General features: G+C 35.1%; 2 protein-coding genes across 2 annotated transcripts; both read left to right on the forward strand.

Moving 5' to 3' along the window:
- Positions 1–541: 541 nt before the first annotated feature.
- Positions 542–13467, forward strand: LOC110724201. Its single transcript, XM_021903607.1, has 8 exons — positions 542–758; positions 1759–1840; positions 2673–2748; positions 6012–6092; positions 6890–7026; positions 7589–7838; positions 9067–9130; positions 12574–13467. Exons 2-8 carry the CDS (start codon positions 1779–1781, stop codon positions 13221–13223), a joined length of 1320 nt encoding a protein of 439 aa, XP_021759299.1. The 5' UTR covers positions 542–758; positions 1759–1778; the 3' UTR covers positions 13224–13467.
- Positions 13468–14583: 1116 nt separating this feature from the next.
- On the forward strand, positions 14584–17202 carry LOC110724063 (protein FAR1-RELATED SEQUENCE 5-like). The gene is made up of 5 exons (XM_021903461.1): positions 14584–14599; positions 14755–15746; positions 15905–16378; positions 16459–16529; positions 16686–17202. The coding sequence occupies exons 1-5, from the start codon at positions 14584–14586 to the stop codon at positions 17200–17202; spliced, it is 2070 nt and encodes a 689-aa protein (XP_021759153.1).
- Positions 17203–17470: the final 268 nt, after the last annotated feature.

Raw genomic sequence — 17470 nt, forward strand, 5'->3', positions numbered from 1 at the left:
TGGATCAGGTTTAGACCGGTGGTAGTGGATGCACCAATGGTGGGTTGGTGGGTGGCAGCTGTGCCTGGCAGGGGCGAACAAGAGGGTGGCAGTGGTGGGGCTAGGTAAATTTAGGATTTTTTTATTTTTTATTTTTGCTTTTTACTCGTATTTATTTTATTTATTTAGCCTATAACAAAGCGACATGTGACTTTATGGCTCCACTTAAAAGATTCTTGGATGGAATCGGTTAAGTGATGGTTAAATTAAATTTGTTAAAAAAATTTTGTTGTTATAATTAATTTTTTTTTGGGTCTTAAATACCAATTTTTATTATTTTTTATTTTTTTTTTGGTGTTAAAATCCAAAATTTCCTACATTTTCTAACTTATTCATGAACTTACGAGTCAAACCATGTATAGTTTCGGCTTGGCTTATTAAGAGCTTGAGCGGAAACCGAACTCTAGCGAGGTCCACTCAAGCCGAACTTAGATCCAGTAGTTCTAAGTTTCTTCTAACCAAGCCGAGCATCAAATAGTTCACAAATAGGCTTGGCTTAGTAACGACCCTAATTATTAAGAAAAATTTGGGAATTACTCATCTTCCTGTTTTTCAATTTTAGAGGCAAGTAGTGCATTAGATCTTTTCACTTTTACACTGCACCTTCTCTCTCTTCCATTCGAAATTCAAAGCGTGCTCTTGAGTTTCCATTAAATCGTGCTCTGACTTCTCCATTGAAGCGGCTTCTGATCTTCTCCTCCATTGAAGCAGTTTCTGAGGTAATAGTTTATTTGTTAACATTGAATTCAATTCAAAATCTAGGGTTCTGTTTCACAATATCGTCGATTCAATCGTCAATATAGTCTATTTAGGGTTCTTATAAGGCGGACTATTGAACTATTGGCTTTACTTACTGAAGTTATGAATATTTTGTTGCTAGAATTTGTTATGTGCAAACATATTCTTAGCGAGAAGATTTCATGTGAATTTTTTGACCCTAATTTGATGATTGAGTTAAATTTAAATGTGATTGCAAATGTGTTGAATTATTCGAGCCTAATTTAGTCCACGGGCGGAGCCTTGTTGGGGCAATTGGAGCCCGAGTTGAGCTTGGATTTTGAGGCTGGTCGAGTTTCAGCTCGAGCCGAGTCTGCCTGAATTTTATTGAATTCGAGCCAAATCTACTCTTATTCAGGCTTGGCTCTATTGGTTAGTACCCCCTAACGAAACCCTCTTAAGAATTTTATAATTAGCAAGGCATCAATAGTCAATACCATTGAGTCATTTCAACCAATGAGCTTAAGTTTGCTGGTTAAAGTTTTTAGCCTGAAAATGTTAGGATGGAACTAGAAAATGGGCCTATTCTCCCCAGGGGCTATAGGATTGCCCAATACTAGGCAGAATATTGCCAGGAAGCTTAACATAGTATTGGTTAATGGGTTGACTTCAGTGGGCCTGGATTTCCCCCCGAAGCAGACTTCAGTGGGCCTGGATTTCCAAATTCCAATCATAGCCACAGAGAAGTCACCTCTCCTGCCCTTAGCATAGGGGGATATGCTTGTTATAGACAGATATTGGTCGAATCCTAAAGTTTTATAAATATCATTTTCTTTGTTGTTTGTCATTTGTTAGTTGATTTCAGATTTGCTGTTCATGTGCAATTGGCTGATGGGAGTTGTTATATGTTAATAAACTATGAATTAATTGCTATGCATATTGTTATATTTTTAATTTCGTGAACCTAAGATGTTTTGAATTTGTTCACAATGCCAACTACAGCTTTATCGTGTCTTAAGAGAATGCAAATGACGTCGGATGAGGAGCAGCCATCTGTCTATGTCAAATATCGTTGCTTGTCAAGGTTGGTTTGAGATTGTTGTTTTTTTTTTTTTTTATTTATTTATAAAGTTGAAGGGTGACTTCTCATTCCCATTATTTTTGTTCCGGGGGTGGGAGTGAGGGGGGGGGGTGGATGGGCTGTGGTGACGGGGATGTATTTAATGAATATTCAGGAAAAAAGAAAGCTGAGAGTACAAGGAAATACATTAACCCCTCTTTTAGTCCTTTTCAGTTTGAAAGATCCATTGGACTCTCTTCTTATGATAAAAGTCTACAGGTTAAAAGTCACTGGGGCATCTGATTTGATGTTTTGAGCATAGTGATGAGAAGTGTACATTGTGAAGGGTGGGAAAATGGTGAAGGGTGAATGAGAGAAATTTTTGTATGGTGAAAGAGTCAGTCTTGTAAGTGAAATATTTTTTATCATAAGTTGATAATGGGAATCTTAAGGTAATGCTTTCCCATAACAAAAACAAAGTAGCATAGCTGCATAGTAGAATGAAGGTTACACTTATATCCTTAGTGTTGTATTGTCATTGCTCCATGTGCATAAATTCTGAACATAATGTGCACGTTTCCTGATTTTTCTGAAAATTCAAATTTTAATTAGTTTGAAAATCAATTTTGCACATTTAGTGATAAAAATATGCACATTTAGTGAAAAACTTTTGCATATTTCATCCTTCTCATTCTTCCTATTTTAAGAAACTTCTCATTGGATATATATATATATATATATATATATATATATATATATATATATGTATGTTTGTGTGTGTGTGTGCGCGCCCGCGCGTGTGTGTATATATGCAATTTCTTGTTGGTTAGAGCCTTATGGGTCAATTTCATTTCAGACAAAGTAAACAGAAGCTTGAAGAGTTGTTACGGGAGTGGTCAAAGTGGCACGTGCAGAACTCTTCTGGAACTCTAGTAAGCTCTCATCACTCTAGCTTGTGGATTTCCCCTCTCTTGCTCTTTATATCTTTATCCAAAACTAAGATTGCTTCTCTCTCTTATACCACTAGAATGGGCAGCTTTTTTTAGAAATTTGACAACTATAAAGTAGCTTCTCCCCCTTATACACTATTTGCAGCTTTTCCCCCCTAATTTATCTAGTGGTATCCTTGTTATTATGTCACGTGCCCATAGTGTCAATTGCAAATAATGCCTTAGACAAAATTCAACTTGAATTCAAACCAATCCAATAAAGCGACTCATGAACAAGCTATAGTGACTTGGAAAACTTTTTTACGTAGACCTAAATAACCCAAAAAATAATGTTCGAGTGTATTGAACCTACTTTGACTTGACTACTAAAAATCATCATATCTAAAGAGAGATCGTCATTAACTACTTTTTGCAAATAATTTTTGTAAAATTACTACCCTTATTCCATTATTTATTAAAGGAATATTTGATAATTACCACCATCTATAGTAGGCAAAATTGGAATTACCACCTCAGGGTTTGGTTTTTTTTTTTTTTGTTTTTTTTTTATTTTAATTACCACCTAGTTTTTTTCCAAAACCTTTTAAACTCCCACCTGTTTGACGAATGACGTCATCATGGGGCCTAATTTTGCGTTTTTCCTCTCTTCTCCCTCGAATTCCCCTGTTTCATTGCTTCCTTCTCCCTTTTTTCGAATTCTTCTTTGAAATTCGATTTCAATGACTCAAAGTAGGTTTACATTTCTGCAATCTTACTTATTTCGAATTGAATTGAATAGTGTAATTAGGGTCAATTTGGGGTTTTTGCTAAAATTGAAAAATTGGGGTTTATGAAATGATAATTGGACAATTAAACAAGTAATTGAGACAAAAACACAATTAAATCATGCAATTTGGGCTAAGGAAAACAGGGTAATTCGAGGAGGAGAGAGGGAAAGAGAGGGAAAACGCGAAATTGGGCCCCATGATGACGTCATTCGTCGAATGGGTGAAAGTTTAAAAAATTTGGAGAAAACCCGGTGGTAATTTTTTTTTAAAAAAAACTTGAGGTGGTAATTCCAATTTTGCCTACTATAGATGGTGGTAATTATCAAATTTTCCTTTATTAAACCACCTTTTCTCAAAGTCTAAAATTTATATTTCACTACCAAGAAGAAATCCATGCAATATTTTGTCACACATGGTCCATGTGCTAAAGTAGTGCTTACTTAGTACCAATTAGAATTTTGGCTTTGTTGGTACCAATTCACTTCTTTGTTGAAACCGGAATTGTACCAGCAATGTAATTTGTATCAATAGGAGTCTCTTCCATGTATTTATTCAATTTAGTGCTCATTGTTTTGCATTTTATCATAGCTTATATGCCGTGGGAAGGGTACAATTTTGAAGATGCGGTACTCATTCTAATTCAAATAAACACCCTCATAATTGGGCAAATCGCCAAGCTAAGTTCACAAAAATAATATAAAGATGAAACTCAATTCTTAGACTTAGTTTTTCTTATTTAAAAGTGGATGTTAGACGATTGTGAGCTTTGATGTAATTAAGGAGTATTTTTTTTTTTTGAGGTATGGGGTGGGGTATGGTGGGTGGAGGTGGAGGGCAGGGTGTGGTGGATTTAGGGCAAGTACATAGGATCCACCCCCACCCCATCCATGGTGGGTATTACTTTTATCTCCATCTCTCAAAATAAGACCCTTCCTTGCCAATGATTTTGTTATTTAATTAATATCATTAATAAAAGGTAGCCATTGACAAAATTTACCCTACATAGAAATGAAATAAAATTATTAGGACCTCTCTTCAAAAAGTAAATGTAACTATTATAATCATTGGGTATAACATTGTCAATGCATAAAAAAGATATAAGGCACATCAAGGTGATTAGGAGTTTTCTAGCACTTAGGTGCCTTACTGCGCCTCAATAGTTGACATAATACACAATAAGGTTATTCAATGAAATGAGAGAGCTATAACTAAAATCATAAAGGAATTAAAGTCAACCTCTCGGAGATGAGTGCTGACTGCTGACTGTGCTCGTGGGACTAGCACAGTGGTGTAGTCTTATCCTATGTAAACCAAAACCTAGTCCTCAATGCATCTTGCTCTCTATATACGCCATCAACATCCTTGGATCCATTATAGAGCGAGAGATCCTTCGGGATCACAAACTGGTTCCACAATAGCTAGCCCGAGAGGACTGCGATGGGCTAAGTATGTCGGCACCCTCGATAATGTCCCAAGGTCGATACTAAAGGACGACCACAACAAACACAAGAATTTCATTGATAACAAAATAAGCAAATCAAGTTAATAAGTAAAGTCTAAGAGACTTACATTGTCAGGATTAGCGTGTCACAATATGCCTCTTAGGGAGGTGATAGTAATAGCAACAAACATTCCTCGCAGACGTCAACTAGCTCTCACCAAGAACGAGCGTGTTCCATTCACTCAGGAGCCCGTGTCAAAAAATGCTCGTAGAACCACAATTGCAATAAATAAATGTTGAGAATGTTCTCAACAAAGATCATGGAAAAAGATTACAGAGGCCAGTCACAGTGAGCTCGGAGGTACGACAGTGTGTCAGGGGCAAGTACAAGTACATATCTGCAATGCAAAGCCAAGCCAACATCCGCACCGACGACAGAAAACGCAACAACACACGACTCCCTCTACAGAGAGATCGTGCCAGCGAGAAAAATGAGTACGAGTATATGAACCCTATTAAAGTCGGCTAGCAGGGCTACACCAACGAGCACAAGTGCCGCATGAGTCCGACTACGCAAAGACTCAGCAACAAGGCAAAGCAGTTCCAAAACCTCCGTGGATGACAACCTGATATCCAGCTGAGCCACGGGCCGTAGTGTGAAGACAAGTCCGGTAATCATAGAAAAGTCTATGGACTATGGGGGGTAAAGGGTTAATAGCCATCTCACCTTAAGGAAATTGGAATGTGTTTGTAGACTTCTAGTATCCCAAAAGTACTCTTAACAACGTTTGAACAACAGTGCCACTCCCACGATGGGTAGGAAACCAGTGTAGCTCTCCAGAAATCTGAAGTGATTGTTCTGATAAAGTCTGGTTTGTTCTGATGTGAAATAGGTTATTAAAGTCAGTAAACAATGTGTTTTTAATGAAGCCTTGGTATTCTTTCAGTGTTTCTGTTTGTTCATTTGTGTATGAGCAATTTTCACTGCTATATTCTTAATTTTGATTGAAAGTTTGGATGTCTAACAACTTATACAGGATCGAAATGGAGGATCAGAAACTGGAGAAGGAACATACTTTCCAGCGCTAGATATTGGCACAGAAATGAATACTGTTGTGGTGAGTGTATTAACTTGCTTCTTATTTCATGGTAACGATTTGCTTTGTAGAAGTACATTAGGAATGGGTAGATGGCCTAGATGGTATTAATTGCACCAATAATCGCTTTTATGCATCTTCATTTTTGTGAGAATCTAAGTTTACAATTGTTTATGTATTTAATGCTTGTGTCCTGAATAATTTTTTTGTATCATTATCACCTAGAAGCACCTCTCTAAGAGTATTTTAGCATCCACGCAGTTGACTCCGTTGTGCTTCCACCTTTGCCTTCAAACAAGATTTTTTAGTGTCACACAGTCAGCACTCCTAAAGTTGTTTTCCTCTGTAACTTTCATTATAGACTTTAGTGAGAAGTGAACCATCTTACCAATGTACTTGACGATCATAGAATGAGCTTGTCTGACATATATCTGTTTCAATCAAACTTGGCAAATTGTCATAGGGCATCTTCTAAAAATAGAATAAAAGGGTTGAGACTCAATTTGCAAGTGATAGAGGTTATCAAATTTTAATTATAAGGCTGTTCATACCGTGATGCATTGTTTTTTGTAGACGGGTGGTAATGATGTGTATATGGACCTCTCACTAATGGTAGTTCTAGACTATATAGCTCACCAATGGTAGTTCCAAATCGGGTGTTCAGTACTTCAGTGTATTGGTTTTGCTTTCAATTTGAGGTGTTGATTTACCATATAGGGCTATGCAAAGTTGTCTAGAGTTTTTTTTTTTTTTTTTTTTTTTTTTTTTTTTTTTTAAATACTATTTATTTATTTATAATTTTTTTAACCTTATTGTAGAACTTCTGGATGGAGGATGAAATAAGGAAGCCAGAAGACGAGGATTTTAAGCCAGTTGAGGATGCATTTGTGCCTCTTTATGATCGTGAATTTGCATTGAGTTCAATGTCAGTTGATGGATCAAGTAACTTGGAGGGGTAATGATTTTATTTTTTGACTTCCTGTTGTAGTGGTAGTAGGCTTGCAATGGGTTACCATGTTCTACTTATTGATATTTTGACCGTTCCCCGATCATTAGCTGAATTTTGGCTGGTTCTTATGTAAAGTGGGTTTTGAGCATTTGTCAATCCCTGTTTATTAGATTATTTAGTATTTACCCTATAATCTAAAATCAAGACATGTTGCAACTTTGAAAGAGAAAAAAAACGAATTTGTCCAACTTTTTTAGATTGGTGTAGGACTTTAGGCCACACTAATCTTCTCTTTTTACATTTCTGAGTTAGGCATGTTGTAGTCCTATAAGAAGTGACTTTTTTTAAAAGTTTGAATCAAAGTTGTTGCTAACATAAATTGGGTGAAAATTTAGAATCAAAAGCTCATTCATGTTTCCAATTGCCTGTCTTCCTTATGTTTTTTTACCAGTGCATAGGGCCCGTATAATCTCCAGGATTGTCTTCTTGTTGTACATGCTTTGATTGATTTTGTCTTCAAGCTATTTCATGATGTTGTAGGTTTCTGTTTTCTTTGTCAACATTCTAGGGGATTGGAGCTACTGGATGCCCCTCGTTGTTTTAATTGTGGTTCTTATAGTCATTCACTTAAAGAATGCCCAAAGCCTAGGGACAATTCTGCTGTTAATAACTCTCGCAAGCAGCTCAAGTCTAAGCGTAATCAGACAGCTGGAACGCGCAATCCTACTAGATATTATCAAGACACCCCTGGCGGTAAGTATGAGGGATTAAGGCCTGGTGTTCTTGATGCAGAAACAAGGCGACTTTTGGGTCTTGGGGTAAGATATATCCTAGTTAGCTGATGTGTACCTTTAAAGCTATACAATTCATGTCCGATATGGTGGAAATTGTAAATGTTTGTTTGTTGATTTGAAAAATCCTTCGTATTATGTAAAAGCTAACTACATTAAGAAAATTAGTAATAGATGTAGAGCAGTGGTCGGCTTGCTTTATTTTGTTTTGCTGCTAGGTTTTAAGCTGGTTGAACTGTTTGTAAAAGCTGGTTGAAATGTTTGTTCTTTTTGAAATGTTTGTTCTTTGAGTTTGTTCTTTTTGATGTGTATATTATTATAGAGTTGTAATATACCATTGTCCCAATAAAACAGTGAGCTAAATTTTGTTGTCCATTAACATTGGGTAACTAGTATACAAGAATAACGTAGTTTTTATTTCCTGTTTGTATTGGTTTATTATGTAATCTTTTCGTGGGTATGTAATCTGTAGAAACAGTTTTTTTTTTTTTTTTTTTTTTTTTTTAATTTTTAATATTCCTTTCACTTATTACTCTCTTTATACTAAAATTGTTTATTTATTTATTTTTTTTATCCTCAAAAATGTAATTTTTTGTTTTACCTTGGTTAAATCCTTAACACGGCTGACAAAATTGTTTTTGAAATATTGTAAAATGTTAAAATTAATTACTTCCTTCGTTTATTTAGTTGACACACTTTGCCTTTTGCACCATTCACATCCTACATTGTGATAAGCTTTTGTGATTTTTAGCTACGATAAAACATAGTCATATGGGATCTTGTTTAAATGTATCGATGAAAATTTTATTAGCATTTGCTTAGTTTACAATGTTGATAATTATAGATATTATTGTTAAAATTGTGCATTGATAAGTGTGATAAAAGAAAGGTGTCAACTAAAAAAACGAAAGAAGTATTTTTTTGAATTGTCATATTCTCAAGTCCAAAATTTGAATCCTTCTTTGTGTGTGTTACTAGTATACAATCAAGGATATTAAGGACCAAAGTTCTATATATTTACATAGTAGAAGGTGCTAGAATGAGATGATTGAGAAATATATTATGTGCATTTATTTTTGAATTTGACGGATAGAGTGAGGAACTTTATAGAACAGAGAAAGTACAAAGTAGAAAGATGTATATTTACGATATAGCACTGATTTCTTGAATTTTCCCCATTGCTTTATTGCAATTAGCTTTCTCATATCTGGAAGCTGAAAATTTCTATGATTTATTTCTTTTTCTTTGTTGACAGGAATTTGATCCACCCCCGTGGCTCAATAGAATGAGAGAAATTGGGTATCCTCCAGGGTACCTTGGTAAGTGAATTATTAAATTCAAATGCATATTATTCTCCCTCCTTGTTATGCCTTTGTCTTTTTTCTTTTATTTTTGGGTGGGAGGGTAAAAGAGAGTGGGGGGGGGGGGGGTTTGCCGGTGTGTATAATGTTTCTTCCTCTATTCCTAAATAATAGGATCACTTGGGATTGCTCATTTGCGCAGAGTTTAAGGATAATTTATTTGTATTAGGTATTATATTGTTCAAGTGGGCAAGTGGTTGATTTATTTATTTTCATAAAAGGACAATGATGTCCATGCAAGGGAATGTGAAAAAGTGTGGTTAAAGATTAGGAAAATTTACAAATTGCAGCCATTTAGAACAAAAATTGCAAATTGCAACCTAATTCAATATTTTCATCGGTTTGCGTGTCGAAAAAGTTCGGTTAAGGTTTTAGGGGTCATTTTTTCTCTTAAGGGTCTGAATTGAGCTTGGAATTAGTAAAAAAAATAACGTAAGTGCCTCGTGTGTGTAACAAAAATGTATCGATTTGTGGACAACTATTTTTTTTTTTTGCGGTAAAAGCAAGGCACTTACGTTAAGTTTTTGCCAATTCCGAGCTCAATTTGGAACCTTAAGAATTAAAGTGGCCGCTAAAACCTTAATCGAACATATTTCGACATGCAAACCGGTGAAAAAATTGAATTAGGTTGCAATTTACGATTTATAACCATTTTTGAGCTGTAATTTTAGTTTTAAATGGCTGCAATTTATAAAATACTAACTTTAAATGGCTGCAGTTTGCAAATTTTTCTAAAGATTAATAATATAAGTGGGCATCATCATGAAAGAGTAAAAAATGATGAAATATATTGGGTGGAAATTATGGGAATATAGTGAAGGGAAAATTTGCAAATTGCAGCCATTTAAAATTCGTATTTTGCAAATTGCAGCCATTTAAATTTTTTTTTGCAAATTGCAGCCCAAAAGTTCGTATAAATTGTAAATTGCAGCCCGATTCAATTTTTTAATCAGTTTACAAGTTGAAAAATCTTCGGTTATGGTTTTAGGGGTCATTTTAGCCCTTAAGGGCCCGAATTGAGCTCGGAATTAGCAAAAAAATAACGTAAATATCTCGTTTTGCATAACAAAATTGTATCGATTTGTGGGAAACTGTAAATATGAGACACTTACGTTATTTTTTTGCTAATTCCGAGCTCAATTCGGGTCCCTAAGGGCTAAAATGACCCCTAAAACCTTAATTGAAGATTTTTGAACATGTAAACCGATGAAAAAATTGAATCGGGCTGCAATTTACAATTTATACGAACTTTTGGGCTGCAATTTGCAAAAAAAATTTGAAATGGCTGCAATTTGCAAAATAAGAACTTTAAATGGCTGCAATTTGCAAATTTTCCATAGTGAAGTAATAAAACATTCTGGTAAGTTATCAAGAATTTAATTGATTCATTTATTTTGAAAGAGATAAATCAGGCAAGTCATGCAAAAAAAGAAATTTAATTGACTAATGGTAATAGTGATTGATATGTTGAATATAGGTATTGGGGGTGTGTGGATGGCCTTTTGTTTGTGTTTGATCTTTTGGTAACTACAATCTACCAAAGGGTAGGTCAGGTATTACAATTATTTTTATTTTTCCTATTGAGAACGTAAATAGCTTGGAATGTATATCAGGTTTTGACACATGTTGATAACTTGATATGTATTTTGAATTTAGTAACATATACTTCCTCCATTCCACAAATATTGCAACCATTACGATTTTAGGAAGTTTCACAAATATTGCAACATATCCCTATTTGTATATGTTTTATCTCTCCTCATTACACGAGTCTTTATCTTTATTCCTCTCTATCTCTCTCTTCTTTAAAATCCGTGTCCCCTCCCCATGTTGCAATATTAAGGGAACAGAGGAGATAGTATATAGATATAACAAAGCATAAAACGAAAATTGTAAATGATGAGAAATGTAAATATTACCTTTAAGTTCATCTTTTTTTTAAAAAAAACAAATACAAACGATAAAATATGTTAAAGATATGGACTAATAATGTTGTTGGATATATGTAACAGATATATAACAATAACAGCTAAATTAGAAAGAATATTGTGTTATATACATCCTCCATTTCTTTTAATTTGATGCATTTCATTTTGGAGCACATATTAAGGAGAGAGAAAAGAAAAAGACAAATTACCCCCACCCACTCTTGTCCCATGGCATCAACCAAGGCCCACCACCAACCCTCGTCTTTCATTTGTACCTAAGCCGCCTCCGCTATTCCACCTTTGTCAACACCATGAGTCTTACCACAAAGCTTCTATCGTCTTTTTCAAGCTAACAACCACCAAGTTAAAACTATTAAATCTGAAACCATCACCTTCGAAAACAAAAACACTAACAACCTGCAAGAGATCAGCCCAGGCCAGTAGTGCATTTCACATATGCTCGGAGAAGGCCCAAACAGAAGTCAGATAAGGAAATAGGAGCTGGACAGTGAGCTGGAAGTTAGTTACAGGGAGAGGTAATTTGGTAATCTAGGAAATAAGTTTGTTAGTCCTTGTTTTGTGTGCTGAGTTTGTTATCACAGCTGGTAGTTTTTTTTGGGTATTTAAGGAGGGATTTGTATTGGGGGAAATCATCTAGAAAATTATTGTGGAAAATATTCCTTGGAGAGCATCCTTTCCTCTTGAAAGAAGGGAGTTGTATTGTGGTTATTCTGACTTGCAATACAATCTATCATTGGTTTGGCTAATTTCTCTTGCTCTGTTGAATTACTCTGTTTTTTCTGACCTAATATCTAGCACAACCATGGCTGAAGACAGCTTTAATTACATGTGACCAAGACATCCCAAATCCTTTGAGGTCCTTGAAGTTTCTCCGGTTTAGAAGTGTAATTCATGACCTAGTCCAAAATGAATTTGGCACTCTCCTTTTCTTCTTTTACATTTTCCCATTTGTGAAACATACATCGACACTGAAGTTTTTTAAGGTGGCAAGAAAATATTTGTGGCAGTGTTAAAATCACTTGCATCTAAACATAAATTAGAGGTGTGCCTGGTCAAACTGATGTTCTTTAAGATTGAACTATATATATGTTTACTTGATGTTCTTTTCAATAGGACCATATTCTTTTACTTTATGTACATTTTAATTGGTGCACAAACCAATAATTACTAATTAGCTGTCCAAATTATTCATAATGTGAAAGAAAATTTATGTGTTCATGTCTGCTAGCTGAAAGTTATGTGTTCATGTCTGCTAGCTGAAAGCTTACTTTGGAAATCTGCAGAATGTGAGATCACACTAATCTTGTGGAGCTTATCCATGGATAGTTTGCCTTAGAGTTGGTGCAAAATTGTGTCAGGATTCTATTTTTGCATTATAATTTCAAATTACTTTGCTTCTTTGATCTATTATTTGCTTTCACGGTCTAATCTTGTGAACATTTGAAATTCCAGTGCCAGATGATGAGGATGTGCCTTCTGGAATTACCATATTTTCTGATGAGGAGATCAAAGAGGACAAAGAGGAGGGGGGCCAAGAGGAGGGTGAAATTCTTGAAGTGGAACATGTTGAAACACCACAGAAAATAAGTGTAAAATTTCCTGGCATAAATGCACCAATCCCGAATGATGCAGATGAAAGAGTTTGGGCAACTAGACCTTCCAATTCTGATCGGAATCGGTTTGTTGATGGTGCTTACTCAAATTATTCTGCAGAGTCTTATAGTAGGGGACGCCGCCGAGAGCATAACAACCGTGATTTCAAGGACAATGATTCATTAGGCTTTGACAGAGCTTCCAGGTATACACCGAGGTATAATGACCACGACTATAGTTCCCCATCCCACAACTCAAGGAAAAATGTTTCTGCACCTAGGAGTCCTAGTTCTGGAAGATCTGCAGGTGATAGAGTTAGAAATGATCCTTTGGATTCAGAAGATACCTTAGCTCACCGATTATACAGCTCATATTCGTATAACTCAAGTAGACGTTTTCCAGATCACAGCAATGATTTAGATGGTAGCAGGGGCGATCAACCTGATTATTCATCAAGAGGTAGGGATAGAGATGACAAACATCGCCATCATAGTGGTAGTGGGCGATGAGCAGCATAACTTACAATCACTCGTCAATAATTGTATAAAGTTGTGCCTGCTTATATCAGATTTGTTGTACTATTGTGTTATCAGCATCTTCATTATTAATTTTTTTTTTCTCTCAATCATTTTTAGGCCCATTTCAAATTTTGGTTTGCCATTGTAATACTCTAATTCTTTGTTAAATTTTTTTTTTTTCTTCTGGGTAAGCTGAACTTATAACACGAGGGAATAGAGTAATTATATAACTAAATCTTTTGAATACCCGTCTTCAAGCTAGAAGAGCAGCAAAAAATTCAACTTGCATCTCGAATAAGCAATGGAGCTTTAAGTTTGTGACAACAGAGGAAGATTGGGAGAGTGGAGGAGACGTTAATGGAGGCAGCTGAATGTAATGGAGATTTGGAGACGGGGATTGGGAAGATGAAGGAAGAAAGCAACTAATATTCGGGGATTGGGAAGATGAAGGAAGAAAACAACTAATATTACTAAGTTGCCCATAGAATTAATGGATGAAAAGATTATCATATCCCATCATATACCAATTATGTATTTCAATCCCATTTGCATGTACCCGGTGTACAGTATTTTGACTGTACATCGGATTTTTCGCACGTGCAACCCATTTACTGTTTTTTTTTTTTTTTTAAATCGCGGAATTTCATACCTAAAAATAAAAAAAAACGCAGAACAACAATGGAGGAGAGAGAAAGTGAGAAAACGCAGCTCTCGATCATCCATTGAGGAGAGAAAAAGTGAGAAATCGCAAAAATTGCAGAAAACGATCATCAATCGAGAAGAAAAAAGGTTAGAAAACTTACAAATTGCAGAAATCGATCATCAATGGAGAATTCGACTTTCGATACAACAAATTGCAGCAATCTCATTCACGAATTGCTACAAAAACAGAGGCAAATTGAGACAAAATTTGAAATCGATTTAAATCGATCGATTATAGAAGAAGAAGAAACTAATTGTTTTGGAGATGAATTCGTACCAATATTCATCAATCCAGACAATGCAGATGAAGCAATTGATAATGCAGATGAAGCAATTGAGAATGCAGGAGACGAAATTCACAATGCAGAAAATCAAGTGGTTCCTGATAAATCAATTGATTCAATTTAGAACAAACAACCAAATCAAATGCAATGAAGGTAATTTCTATAAATTTTTTAGATTGTATGCAAAAAGTAACCCTTCGAATACATAATTGTTACCCTTTTCATGCATAAACGTGACCGTACTTATGCCTAAATGTTACCCTCAGATTGAATGCAAAACTTTTGAGATTGCATGCAAAAAGTAACCCTTTGAATGCCTAAATGTTACCCTTTTCATGCTTAAAAGTGACCCTATTTATGCACAAATGTTACACTCAGATTGTATGCCGAAAATTCAGATTGTATGCAAAAAGTAACCCTTTGAATGCCTAAATGTTACCTTTTTCATGCATAAAAGTTACCCTATTTTCAAACGAATGTTACCCTTTTTGATGCTGCCTGTGGTTATTATCTGATTTGTTTGTATTAAATAACAGATACAAATCCAATTGATGCTTATGGTTTAGATCTTAGAGGATCATTTGTTGGTGTGGTAAGAGAAACTTTTGAAGAAATTTTGGAATTGTATGAAAAACGTGCTGCTATACTGGGGTTTTCAATAAGAAAACATACAACTAGATTCAAACAACACACAAAAATAGTAACTGAGAAAAACTATGTGTGTTCTGCTGAGGGAAAGATACATTCAGGTCAGAAGAAAACAAAGTTAGTTGAAATGGTTGATGAAGAGGATGTAAATGTAAAAACAAGAAAGCCAAGACAAGTAGCCATTACAAGATCGAATTGCAAGGCATGCATAAGAGCAAAAGTGAATACAGAAGGACAGTTTGAGGTGGTGGCTCATGTTATTCAGCATAACCACGAGCTAACAAAGCCACAGTGGCATTATTTGCATCGTTCTGAAAGAAAAATGACAGAGGAAAAAGCTGAAGCAATCAAAATAATTAAATCTTCAGGTCTAACTACAATGGACACTTACAATTACATGGCTACAGAGGCTGGAGGAGAACAGAATGTAGGCCATAGTGTTGTAGATCACCTGAATTTCTGCTCAAGGTTAAGAATGGAACAAATTGAGGCTGGAGATGCTCAAACTTTAGTGAACATTTTAAGTCAGGAACAATCAGAGGATCCAAACTTCTTTTTTAGAGTGAAGTTTGACAAAGAAGGAAGAATTTGCAATATCTTTTGGAGAGATTCAATGATGCTAGAAGACTATAGGATATATGGAGATGTTCTTGTCTTTGATACAACATACATAACCAACAGATATAATCTTATATGTGCTCCATTTGTTGGCATAAATAACCACTGGCATAATTGTATGTTTGCATGTGCTTTTATTGGGGATGAAATGACAGATTCATTTGTGTGGTTACTACAAACCTTCATCAAAGCTATGGAGGATAGAAAACCAACTTCAATATTCACTGACCAGGACCAAGCAATGGCAAATGCAATTCTGGAGGTAAAAGATTTATATTGACATCTTACAGATTTGAGCTCTGACAATAAAGTTTTCCTTTTTCACATAAAGTTACCCTTTTAGCTGCATAACGTTACCCTTTTTAGTGCATAAAGTAACCCTTTTAACAGCATAAAGTGACCCCTTTATTTTCAAAGCAGGTGATTCCTAATACAAGGCATAGACTTTGTATATGGCATTTGGAGCAAAATGCCATAACTAGATTTGGAGCTCTTAAAAAAGACAAAGAATTCAAATTTGCATTCAACCAGTGCTTAAAGATGTGTGTGACAGAACAAGAATTCGAAGCAAAGTGGCAGGCAATGTTGCAGAAATATGAGTTCACAAAACACTCTTGGTACAAAAGAGTGTATGAGTTGAAAGACAAATGGTGTCCTTCCCTTAGTAGAGATTTCTTTTCAGCAGGGATCTTATCGTCACAAAGGAGTGAAAGCACTAATCATGCTATAGGATTCAGAGCAAGTAAAGCAACTACTTTGACAGAGTTTTATACCATATTTAAGAAGACAACCAATCGTTGGAGAAGCACAGAGAAATATGATGAGTTTACCTGTAGCAAGTCAATAGCATTCACTTCATTGCCTCTGTCTGGAATGCTAAAGCATGTTGCACAGGTAAAAAGTTAACTGACAAGTACATAAATTACACCTAATATATAGCAATTTAAATGAAGCTACATGATTTTGATGTACAGGTTTTCACTTTATCACTCTTTAGAGATTTTAAAGAGGAGTTTGAATACTCTATGGCAACAACTGTTCAGATGTTAGGCAGTAATGAAGAATGCCTACTTTATCAAGTAACACTAGAAGACAAGCCATGGTCTGCACATCAAGTAAACTATATACATGAGAGCCAGACTGTATGGTGTACTTGAAATTTTTTTGAAGCATCTGGATGGTTATGTTATCATTGCATCAGAATTCTACATTTGCATTCAGTAATAAAAATACCAGACAAGTATGTTTCAAAAAGATGGACTAAGTTTGCAAAAACAGAGGCATGGGATAGATTGAAGAATCAGGATCCTAAACAGCAATATATTCCATGGAGGCAAACAATTATGAGGAAATACTACAATCTAATCTTAAAAAGTCAAGAAAATGAAGAGACAAGAGCATTTATGGAAGAAAGCTTCAGAAACAATCTTAAAATGGTGGAAGACTTACTTGCTAGTGCTGATCAGAAAGAAAGTGTAGAAGCTTCTTCTAACATTCCTGATGTGGCAGATAGCACTCAAAGCAATACTGACGTTTCTTCAGCATCGAGTACAAGCACAAGTGTACCAATAATACTTGATCCTAAAAGGGCTGTAACAAAAGGAAGAAGCAAGAGAGAAAAAGGAGGACTTGAAAAAAGCAAGAGAAAAAGAAAACCAGCACTGCCACCTCCAAATTCAGAATTTGGATCAAAGACACCTAACTTACGACTCTTTTAAGATCTTTTTTAAAACATTTTTTTTTCGAAATTAATATACCTTGTTATGTTAAACTATTTTTCTTTTGTTTTTTTTACTATATGACTAGTTTAATGAAAATGTGATTGACACTTTTATTAGCACATGTTTAATTATTGGAACACATCAACTTATGTTACCCTTTTAACGTATAAAAGTAACCCTTTTCATGCATAAAAGTGACCCTTTTCATGCATAAAAGTTATCCTTTCTATCCACTAAATCAACCTTTTCTTTGGTAATAGTTACC

This window comes from Chenopodium quinoa, unplaced genomic scaffold (genome assembly GCF_001683475.1).
Source record: "Chenopodium quinoa cultivar QQ74 unplaced genomic scaffold, ASM168347v1, whole genome shotgun sequence".
Classification (NCBI taxonomy): Eukaryota; Viridiplantae; Streptophyta; class Magnoliopsida; order Caryophyllales; family Amaranthaceae; genus Chenopodium; species Chenopodium quinoa.